Source organism: Neopelma chrysocephalum, unplaced genomic scaffold, assembly GCF_003984885.1.
Source record: "Neopelma chrysocephalum unplaced genomic scaffold, ASM398488v2 Primary Assembly neopelma1_65b, whole genome shotgun sequence".
NCBI classification, from domain to species: Eukaryota; Metazoa; Chordata; class Aves; order Passeriformes; family Pipridae; genus Neopelma; species Neopelma chrysocephalum.
Genome location: NW_020897723.1, coordinates 615,110 through 627,242, shown reverse-complemented (window position 1 = coordinate 627,242; position 12,133 = coordinate 615,110). Strand labels below are relative to the sequence as shown.

The window sequence follows — 12,133 nt, the reverse complement described above, 5'->3', positions numbered from 1 at the left end:
TCGTGGCATGACAGAAATAATGCAAAGTGTTGTACTAGTTTTTAAAGGGACTTTTTTTCAGTGCAGGATGTAAGTCCAAGAAGTATCTGAAACAGTCAAACTGAAAAAAAGGAGATAAAAGCCACACAGGAAGAATGAGAAGAGGGAAAGGAAAGCAGAAGAAAATTGTGAAACACCACTACTGTAATTGCTACTGGCAGGGAGAGTTTTGCAGGTGGCTTGTGACCCACTGTTGAATTCGTATAATTTACAGACACATTTGAGTTATCTCTGTGTTCAAACTTTTAATAGTATTTACTGTTCTCCACAATTAGCTTCACCCCTCGATATTATTAAGCAACTAACACTTAACCAGGTGAAAAATTCTTTAAAAAAGGTCAGTTCCTTGCTACTCCCAATGAAAAAGAAAATCTTAACTATCTTTAGCTTGATTTAATGAACAATAAAAGAAGGTTCACACAGCCTCTGCTTAAGCAGATTTCTTTTCAAAACAAGTACACCTCACATTGTCTTAGGACTTGAAGTCCCTGTACCCAAACAGCAGCACCTGAGTGTTTAGTCAGCTCTAACTCTGTAAGAGGAACAAAATAACTAGTTATCTAAATGGGAGAATTAAGATATGCTGCAAAGGCAAACCTGTGTCCAAAAATTGTTACCTGATTATGCTTACCAGGAACATCTGGTGATATGTAACTGAGATGTATTTCATGACTACAGAACAGCAAAGAGTTGGCTACATCAAGAGAAGTGGCTTTGCAAGCAGGAAGGGAGAATGCAAGTTCTGCCCCACCTCCAAATGAAGGGATCTCAATTCTTGGAAAAAAGCAAAGGTGATGCAGAAACCACCATGCTCTACCAGCATTCAGAACTCCACCCTGACTGCCTGAAACAATGTGTCTTTAGATGGGGGAAGAAAAAAAAACCCAAAAAATAAACTGTTCTCTCCCCAAACACGTAATCTCTTCATTCTTGTCCAGTAATCAGAGACTATCAAGACAAAAAAATGCAACAGGTAACTGTGCTTATTTAGCCCTATGCAGTTTTTGAACAGTCATACAGAGGCTGGGGCAGTCTGGGAGGATCAGATCCATGACAGTCCCTGTCACAGCTGATGGATAAAACAGTGATGCATGGAAATACAGATCCCAGATGCAGGGTGGCCTTTAGGATCCTAATACTTGCAAACCAGAATGTTTGGATCACTACTATGTATCACTACTTAGACATAGTTTGTATCACTACTACGTCTACTGTCTATAGACACATACACAGATACAAACTCATTTACTATCTTACCTACTAGAGATGTAAAGTTTGTATATTTTAATTCATCAATTAGCCATTTTATGAAACAAACACTACAAACGCCTGATTTATTTATCAGAAAGAATATTAATCCACTAAGTTGTATTTAGAATTTAAAACCTTCACCAGGTTGTAATAGGCACCCTCATAGTTTTATCAAGTGTCTATCAAAGTTCTGTTGAACAACATCAGGGATATTAGAAAATAACACACTGAAACATATGGGAAGGAAAAATCTCCGTTGTGGAAACACACAACCATTCCTTTTTTCAAACACAGCTCAACAGAAATTCATCCAATTGTTGTATTAGTATAACATCACATTTAGAGCCCTAAACCAAAACTGTCCCTAGATCTTTGCAAAAACACACATGCACAGCTGGAGATGCCCTATTTTAAAAAAAACATCCTTACAGTTGCACCTTGTGAAATCACCAGATGATCAAGCTTAGAGCTCAGTCAACACCAATGATACTCCTACACATCCTTTGCTATTTACACTACGAAAAGGGAAATTATGAAAAATGACCTTAAGAATTTTCACAGATTTCAGCATTTAAAGCAAGTTCTACTGGAGTGCATTCAACCCCTTCACACACAAAATATAAAGCCCCAAGTTCTCTTTTCCAGCACTTTTATGTTTCATATCAAAGAGATGTGACTGTATTAAAAAAAAAAAATCATCACCTCTCCCAGGCTGCAAAACTGCAGTACTGCTAAAAAAATATCTATTTTGCACTTTCTTCTCATATGACATTCCAGCTCTCCATCCACACCATCTTCCTCCAGCTTGCAATATGCTTTGGAGTGCAAGGCAAGGTGCTGGTTGTGGAAAACTCTACGGTGTTCAGGACACCTGGAACTGTCTATCTCCACACACCAGCACATATGCAAGGAGAAGCTGAGGTACCAGCGTTTTCTCTTCCCCAGTTTAAATAGGATGCTCTTGGCACACCTCCCCTGAGCAGCATCATGCTGGAGCTCCCTTTACAGCTGCAGTCAAGGAGAACTCCAGGTTTTCAGGCACTGAACATCCTGTTCTAAGATGTTTGATGCTACAAAGCACGATGGTTTTGTTTAAATCTTCACTATTAAGTGGGTCTGGAGTGACTTATTTCGGTAATGTTTAAAACAGCTGTCAAATAGCAAATAGCAATTAAAAACAGTAAGTGAGCCATGCTGCACTGATTGCAGCAGGGAATTTTAGTTTTCTCTAAATTTATCATTTAGTTTTAATCTCCACATTTTTAAGATATTTTGTTTAACAAGTATGCACGTGCTGTTATGCTGGACAATCAAGCTGGGTTATTCCAGATGCATATTAAGTCCAATATGAAACAGTTTTTGAATGTATTTTTAAATTCTGAAGAGAATCTCAAAGATTCCTAGGCACTACAGTAAAAGACTAACAAAGTCTTCCCCAAACTGGAAATAGTCAGCACAGTATTTTCAAAATCCATCTACTAATTTCCAGAAGCTTGATTATTTCTTGTTGACAAAAGCTCAGCCTTCTAGGCAATCTGGGCCAATCAAAGTCAGAATTAGACATTATTTCCAAGCTGACCATTCTTCATTTTGCTGGCAAGACATTCAAATGCCATCCAGTGTTTTTAAACTTACAGAGCTTGTTTTACTACAATCAGCAAGCCAAGCTGAAAAATAAATGGATTAGCAGAAATATTCAAATGTGTTAAGTCTAAGCCTGCAACAATATGCACAGATACATTATGCCACAGCACTGATTAGGGGCACTTTCACTCTTTTTACTAGTGTATGAATTTAAAACGCTAAAACCACTGCAGCAAAATACATTAAGTGACCAATGGAAAAAGTTTCAAGAAACAACACTGTATCTGTAATAACTTGACAAGATAACCAGACTCCAGTCCCCCTTCTACTTGTCAAAACACTTTCTAATAACTGTTAATCCTGTTGCTGGCAATGTCAAACTAGCACACAGTAGATCTTGACTATATTAATATACGTATGTATTTGAGGGGAAAAAGCACACTTGCTATGGATTACTAATGCCTTGTATTGCAAGCCACCAATTTTACTTTGTCACAACCAACGTCCTACAGCCCCAAGATACAAAGTCAAATTAAAGCAAAGTGACCTGAGACACCTCAAAGCACAAACGAACGCAAACAATGTCCTATTTTAAATTTATTATCATTCAAGAAAAATTGGATGCTTTGCAAGCTTTAAACCAGTTCATTTTCACCCTTACCCCAAATATCGAATGATGTCATGCAAGATGTACTGGCTAAACTGGTTTAACTGCTACAGGCTGGATACACTGTTTAGATTTGCTTGTAATAAATTACTTAGCAGCAATGGAACTGATTAAGTTAGTTTTAGACAATTATCTTCATCTGCTTCTTTAAAAGAGAGTTTGGGCTTCTATTACTGCTACACACACAACTTGACAACTTGCTATTTTACTTCCTATAGCTACCTAGGAACAACAGGGAGCACATTTCACCACTCAGGCAATGCCTTGGAACAACTGGAGTGTAGTAAGGAAGTCTGAGATATACAGTTAACTCCGAGAAGCAATCTGTGCTTCCCTCAGAAGTTTACACACATTTCTCACTATTCCACTATTTCCACTTCTCCTTCACGGAAAGTTTAATAAATCTGACAACCTATGGAGCACCCAGTTCGTGAAGAATGCGCAGAAGAAAATCCAGACACAGAGTTTCTACTACTCTTCAGAAGTCACCGATGCCACTTTCCTGGTTGGCATGAAGTGGTTATTTGGCAATGGTCCAACGCACATCTTTTCCCAAGGCTGAGCACTGTGTTTCCAGAGCCACTAAACACGATCATTACTGGGAATAAGAGGCCAGGCCTGGTGCTTCGCTCTAGGTACAGCCTCAAAATTAACCTAATTTTGCTTGTTGTCTACTGCATCAGCATTTTTATCTTCCCTCACTTGACCATCATCTGTTTCATGGAAAAATGTCAAGGCTGGAGAGGGGAAGGGGCAGAAGGAACATATAAACCAGCAGATACCTACAGCCATATAATGAATTTAGTCTGAATATTCTCCTCTCAAACAGACAGCCCCATTCTATCACCACCTGACTAGAAGCAACATAGACAGCAAAGGAGCTCAGGAAAAAAGAGGGATACAGGCCTTCAGGAGAAAGGCATGGAAGCAAGAAAAAAATAAACGAACACTGTGTTATGTATGCAAATGATATTAAATTGCCAGGAATTGAGAATACTAATGAGGACAAAATATGAGAGGGAAGCAAGCAGTCAGAAGACAGGCAAAAAAATAATTTCAGTACTTGAGACCAGTATCACACAGTGGGTCAGAAATCTAGCAAATTCTGCCAGAAATAAACAACAGCAAGGAACACAAATTTTCAGCTGCATGGAAACTGCAAAAAAGTGCAATTTTAAACTCTTCACATACAGACAGACATGTCAGATTTTCTCTTGTTTTTTTTTGTAAATATCTGGCATCATTTCACCTGAAATTCAAATCTCGATTTCAAATTGCCCTCACTGAGGAAAAACTCATAAGATGGCATTGCCTGAGAGGCTGCAGAGCTGACACAAGGAGAGAATACAAGTGTGTGACCTGAACCACCAGTCACTCCATGTTTCTGGACTGTGACACTGCCTTGCTAAGCCTATGCTGGCTACTTCAGGAAAGAAACTTCCCTAATGGGAAACACACATATGTACGTAACTATGGGCAGAGGCTGAACCTACAGAAAAACAGATTCAGATTATAAACATTGTATAATTATAAACAGGGGAAACATAGTTATTAAGCTGCAAATGAGACTTACTATGAAAGAACTTTTTGAAATATGTAACTGTACATTTGTATTAAGCCGAGTTCTTTGAAGCTCACACACTTGTGAAAAGATGTTACAGAGGAAGCATATATAAAGTATCAGACTTGGATTCAATTACACTTTATAGAGTAACTCACTAGCAACACAGGAGCCCTAATTCTTTGCATGATAAAGCAAACTACACACCCTACTTACAGTACAGAAAAACTATTATTTATTTCTTCCCCTGAATTTATTTAGCATAAAAATAAACTCTTCAGAATTTCTACAGGATAATTTACTAATCACCACCCCAAACTGTTAATTTATCTAACACCCAGGCACCAACGGCTCATCTGCACACTCCCACTCTGTTTCGGCCCAAAGGCAGCCTCGGCAGCCAGAATCACATGCTTTTATGCAGCAATGAATAAATGAGGGGTGCACCCAAAATCCATGACTAGAGACAGAATTCGGCCAGGTAACTGTGAGCATCTGTGCCACCACAAACAGCCCTTCTTGCTCCTTCTCATGCCAACGCCAAACCTTCACCACATTCATACCACACTAAGCAGGGCTGAAGGGTGAACCAAATTAAAAACCTGAACTACATTTTAAACACACACCACCATCAACCCCCGCTTTTTTGTTTGTAACAGTCACAGGGAAGGGCACTAGGTGTGGTACAGAGGTGAGAACCAGCGGCAGCAAACACTGTGTTGATCCAAGTGTCCCCTCGGCTCGGGAAGGGTTTGCCTTCAGCTGCAGGGACACAACTGAGCTCAGAAACCTGAAGTTTCTCTGTCCACATATCACTACTGCCAAGGCTCAGCAAGGCTAAAGCTGATTACTAACAACACCTACAGGTAACAAGACTAAATACCCAAAGAGGTGACTGGGATCACCACAGCATTCTAACAAGTACTGCATCACACCTGGTCCCGCTGAGTAGGTACCTGCCCCTTACCATGGCTGTCATTGCTTCTTTCCTGCAGAGATTAATTTTTCTTTCTGTAGGGAATGTCTTCATCCCTCACAAAGTCTGATAGCCCTCGCTAGTACTACTTTCATTTACACAGAGCGTCCATAAGGTCACCAAGGAAGAGTAAATTACTCATAAGGGAAAGGGGAGGGGAAAATACAGGGACGTGAGAGCAGATGCTCAAAATATCACATTTGATTCAATCCTGAAGAGTTTAATGTTACATTTCGATTACTATGTCTGAAATTGTTATTTCACTCATCAAAACTTGTTCACCTAGTGTAGCTGTACACAGACTTAGCAAACTTTCACATAATTCAAAATCAAGATGTGCAATTTTCCACTGCGCATTCTTCACATACCTCCTAAATCTAACGTGATCACTCACTGAAGAATGGCATCCAACACTGCTCTGTGCATGTTAAAATTACGCTAACTACATGTTATTAAGTCTTTTCCTCACTGCTTGAAAACATCTTTAAAGAAAGCACAAACACCCATATATTAAGATGATGAACACTGTTTTACGTATTAAATGAATATATACCCATGATGCCAACTTTTATTAAAAGTTAGCAATAATCTGATCTCTGATCAGAGATCGGATTTCTCAAGAAATTCTCATTTCACATTTCTCAAGAAAAATCAAGTATTAGAATAAATCTCCAAAGGCTAAACTTTTTTGGTTTTGTTTTTACATAAATGGACAGTTCTGTAAAGTTTCACAAACTAGCAAGTTTGTCATCTCACCTGGAATCAGCTGTGTGGCCTAATAGATTTCAAATAGATTTCTGAGACAATGATTTATTCTTAGTGTCCCTATGTTGGTATGTACAGAGACTCTTCTCTCACCCTTCCAATAGAGGTGGCCACCAGTGTGATTTTCACAACCATCACAGGGACTTCTGCTTGTATTTAGAACTCCTGTATCCCCACTAGCAGAGGGGATGCAATCCAGAGAAGTTCAGGACACCTTTAAACTGCATAAATACGTTCAGCATGTCACAATGAAACCAGCATGGTAGAGCATCTAGCCCATAAAATTCAAAATTAAACCAGTAAATGCAGTCAATATTCTAAAGGACTTGAAAAGGACATTGAGAAAATGCAGATTGCTAAAGGCTATCCAACAATCTGCTGGAAACTATAACACACAAGATGTTTATATTTGTATGCATACAAATATGAGGTATATTTTAAATCACCTCCTTTTAAATATTGGCCCCACTGTACGTAAACACCAGTCTGGAAACTTTCCTAAAACAAAACTAAAAACAGTCACTCAGATAGTAAATAAGTTTTAGCTATTATCGTATGAAGTAGAGACTCGTGTTTAAGAAAGCAAAGCTTTATGTAATGACCTTCTAATCTTGAAATGTAATCTCACAGTCACTGTGACAAACTTCCACTAAAACACCTTCGCTCCTCCCGATTTCAATGGCTATTATTTAGCAGAAAGGTACATTTACTAAGCCGATTGCCACGTTTTCATGCAAAATATCTTGTTTTGGCGGATATTTATGTCGCTGTTGATTAAAGCGGCCGTAGGAGAATTGGCATCTTCACAGCCAGGCATCCTAAACGATATTTAGGTAATTGGTGATTTTGACCTCCAAGCCAATCGGTACGAGCAGCTCACCCTGTGCCTGTCCTTCCTTCGGGAACGAAACCCCGCCGTACACTTGCCCAAAAAAATAATTTTACAGCGTTGAATTGGGACGGAGGGTGTTGTTCAGAGGAGGGGGAGGGTGTGTAAAAAACAACAACACAGCGCAAAAAAAAAAAAAAAAAGGCACCACTGGAGACTACACCGGACGGGGGTAGGGAACATGCAAACGTAGTGCCTCCTTTATGGAGCCAGCGCAACTGCATGACGGTGCAGGATGCGGGCCGCGGGCTGTGCAGGCGCTACACATGGCCAGCGCTGCCCGCCGACCCGCGCAGGCCCGGCCGGCAGCGGGTTCTGTAAATAACCCTCGGAGGGTTAATTAAAAATGGCGAGCAGCGTGGCTGCCTGCATACAATGAGCGGCCGGGCAGGGCAGGGCTGCAGCCCCCCGCCCGCCCCAGGCAAAACCCTCCCCCGGAACCGCCGCAACTACTTTGCCCGGACCCCCCCCGGCTCTCCCCCCACGCCCCGCGGGAGACTCCGGGGGTCCCGGGGCTCTTTTTGTAGCGGCGCTTCCCTCCCCCTCCCCCGGAGCGAATTCCTGCGGAGCCCCCCCGGGCCGCCTCCCCCGGCCCCGCATCGCAACTTTCGTTGGAGCCCCGCGGGGCAGCGCTGCCCGGTACCCCCGGAGCCGGGCCCGGCGGGAGCGGCCCGGGCACAGCGTGTTTACCGCGGAGGGCGGGCCGGGACCCCCGAGGGGACGCGGCGGCGGGGGAGCCCCCGGGAGCGGGGGCAGAGGGGGCGAGGGGGGAAACTCTCGGCGGAGTTGAGGGCGCGGGCTTTACCTTCCATCTCCATGTCCTCGGGCTCGCTCAGCTGCTGCTCCCCGGGCTTCTGGTGCTGCTGCTGCTGCTGATGGTGGTTCATGTCGGGCTGGGGCTGGGGCTCGTTGGCGGCGGCGGGCTGGGCCTTTCCCGCGGGGGGCTGCGGGCCTGTGTCGGGAGGGGAAGGGGCGGAGGAGCGGCGGGGCCTCGGCAGCGGCCGGGACTGGGCGCCCGGCTCGAGGGGCTGCGGCGGGGCTCCGGCGAGCAGGGAGCGGGGCGCCGGCGGAGGCAGCGAGACGCGCACGTATTTGCTCGCTATTCGCCCAATCTCGGCGGCGGCACCCGGTCGGGGAAAAGGGGCTGGGAGGAGGGACCGGCCGGGGGCGGCGGCAGCGGCGGCGGCTTCCCCGGGGGCCGGAGGGGAGGGGACCGGGAGGGGGGGACGGGAGACCCGGAGTCAGGGCCCGGCGGCGCCCGGCGCTTCCCCTTCCCCCGGCGAGGTGTCCGCGGCGCTGCGAAGTCCGGGAGGCGCCGCGGGGCCCCTGCCGTGCCCTCCCGCCCCCCCCCGGCGCCCCGGCACCGCCGCTGGCCGACGCCCGGCTCGCCGCTCCCGGCCCGCGGGCCGCCCCCGTCGCCCGAGCCCCGGCGCGCTGCTGCCGCTCCGCCGCCGCCAGCGCTCGGTGCCTCAAAATGGCGGCTGCGGTAACGCCGTGAAATGTCACATCCGCATGAGGGGGAACAGCCCCGCAGCCGGGGAGGGAGGGAGCGAGGGAGGGGAACAGCGCCGCGGCCGCCGCCGCCACAGGAGGCCGGAGGGGCGGGGACAGGGACAGGGGGGCCGGGCCGGCGCTGCCGCCGCGGCCTCCCCGCAGGGCCGCCGCCACCTGCGCGGGGAGCGCTTCCCGCTCCGCCGGGCCCTCGCGGCGGGGACCCCGCTGTCGCCCCGGCCCCTCCGCCCGGCGGGGGCCGCGCTCGCCGTGAGGGAGCGGAGGGAGCCCCGCACAGCCCCGCACCGACAGCGGCCGCCTCGCGGCGGGACCCGGCCGGGCCCCCTGGGCTGGTTCCCCCCTCGCGGGTGTGGGGCTGCTCCGCTCGCAGGGCACGGACAGGCGGGGGAACGACGTGTTTGTGCGGTGTGCGGAAAAGAAGAGAAATCTGCTGTAAACAAGGCTGCTCCTCGCCTGGGTGCCACTGTTCTTCATGAGGCTCGTCTGGTGAATGCAGTCCCTTCCCAGGGAAGGGACCTGTTTTCCCAGGATGGACGGGGAAGGAGGGATGCAGATGAATAAATCTGACCCCCTCCGTGTCCAGTCTGGGGTCAGAGCAATGAAGGATTAAGGATAATCCTTAACATAGTTGGAAGGCTATGGGGAGTTCCATTAAACAGTCCGGTGTTTACTTCAGAATCTTGGGAAACAGGCAGCAGGATAAGTCTCCGAAGGGAAGGATTCAGAACGTGCAAAATTGGGCCTCCTGAAGGGACTGAAAATGTACCCAGGCAGACAGTGCTGGTCTGACTGCAAGTGGATAAACGAATGAAAAATTTATTTGTTTTCCTGGTTTATAAAATCAGCAAATCAAAACCAGTCTGGGGGACGAATCCAACCTACCTGGGCTCCAGCTGCTTCTCAGCAGCACAGGAGTCTGCAGAGGTGGGCAGGAGAGGAAAATCATTTCCAAGTGTGAAGCCCTGCCTTAAGAAGCAAATTCCAGGGCTAGAAAGAAGAAAAATAAGCAATTTCCAGGGCTAGAAATAAGAAAAATAAGGGAAGATCAGGTTTTAAAAACAGTTAATTTGATAGATTGCCTGCCGAAAAGTACATTCTGACTTTCCCCATTGTTCCTCTGAATTTTCAAAACCTGTTTAAAGAAAAATTATTTACAAGTCTGGAAATTATTTGTTGCTGTTGACCCAAGCAAAAACATGACAAATCTGCCAAACCCGGGTTTACAATATCTCAGCAAAAGAGTGGGATTAGGACAGAGGTTCAGACAGAGATTGATGCACATCTTTAGTTTCTTAATGTCCTAACCTTTGAGTTCCCCATTGCCAGTCTTTCCCTATAATTACCTCCCAGAACAATTGCTGTTTCCTAATGACTTCCATTCCAAACTCCTAAATCATACACAGGTTTAAACTCATCCCTCCATCCTTCCTCCACAAGTGATCCCCAATACAGGATGAACCAGTATGTCACAACAAGAAGGTGGCTACGGGTTATTACCTGATTCCTCAGCCATGGACACTGGGCTTGTGGGCAAGGAACAACTGAGGAAGACAATTGCACTGCTGCAAAGAACAAGTCCTTAAAATTAACCATAAGCTGATGTTATCATGAGCCTTAAAAACATTCTTTTATATACAAAAACTTCTCTGAGCTTCATTTCACTTTAAGGTAGCTAATTTTCCAAAGTTGTTGAATTCCTCTACTGTTTTAGGGGAGCAGAAATCATGCAAAATGCATCTGTACAAATCCTTTGCTGTGGAAAAGGTGGTATGGAAGAGAGGGGCAGGGATTTTCCTGTTGTTAGTTGCACATGGGAACGATGTATCATCAGTTTCTGAAGGCAGCATATCACAAGCCAGCACTTGATTGCATATTCCTAATGTAAGCTGGCTTTATTTTTTCAGAGTCCAGCTGAAATAGGGTCTAAAGTACCTTAAAAAACTTTGAAAAGATGTGTGAAAATGCACCATTTATATTGTGCAGGAAACTCTGGCAGGAATTGAGTCAAGTATTTATATTTAAGAGGGAATAAATTTTAAGTATGTGTATATAATAATCTCAAATGCATTTCTGAAATAATTAAGTATCAGGCATTTTATATCATCAGCTGGTGATTGTAGCACTGTGATTTGATTGTTTCTAGGCAGGAAATAGAAATCTTAATAATTGCTGAGCCTAAGGTGAAGTCCAGATCTCAACATATGCTAACACTTTACTCCAACTACATGAGGAATACTTCTGCTGAGTACTCCTGGCCCATTGCCACTCCCTCATGAAACTTTCTGCTGTTCACCTTCCTCCAGTACAGGACACAGAGGCTCTGTCCTTTGAAGGAAAGGATGGTCACCTTTGTATAACAGCCTGGCCGTATCATTGCTGCTGGCATTTCACCCAGCTTCTATTCCAGCACTGATACCACATCATTTACTTATCCAGCTGATCCATAAATACCTTCTATTTTCTTATGAATCTGGTTCTGCTCTGCACACCACGTCTTTGACAGCCACAACCCCCTGTGACTCCCGTCTACTGTAGTTCTGGTGTCAAACTCCTTGTGCAGAACAGTTGGGCAAATCCCTGGCAAGGGTTTCTGATATTAAAAAAAAAAAAAATAGAAGTAAAGCTCATGAGCAGGAGCATGATGAATAAAGTCTATATATCCATTCCTTTCATTCCTGTCCTTCCTTTTCCACTCCTTCCTCTTATTTCTTACACCCACTTACTGAATCTTGTCTAAATTTAGGCCGCTATCCTGTCAACTAACCCAGTCCCTCTTGGCCCTTGTGCCCCCACAGAGCACTGAGGAATCTGGTGAAGCGGCACCTGAGCAAAGGATTTCATCCTCCAGGTCCTGGGTGGATCAGCAGGCACAGGAGATCCCTTATAGTG

At 45.3% G+C, this 12,133-nt stretch overlaps 1 protein-coding gene across 1 annotated transcript in view; it reads right to left on the bottom strand.

Annotated features, from left to right (window-relative positions):
* Positions 1 to 8,796, bottom strand: part of USP7 (ubiquitin specific peptidase 7) — a 69,714-nt gene extending 60,918 nt beyond the window's left edge. Inside the window, exon 1 of the mRNA XM_027684016.1 lies at positions 8,538 to 8,796. Coding sequence (XP_027539817.1) covers positions 8,538 to 8,619 — 82 coding nt within the window. The 5' untranslated portion in view covers positions 8,620 to 8,796. The remainder of the gene's footprint in view (positions 1 to 8,537) is intronic.
* Positions 8,797 to 12,133: the final 3,337 nt, after the last annotated feature.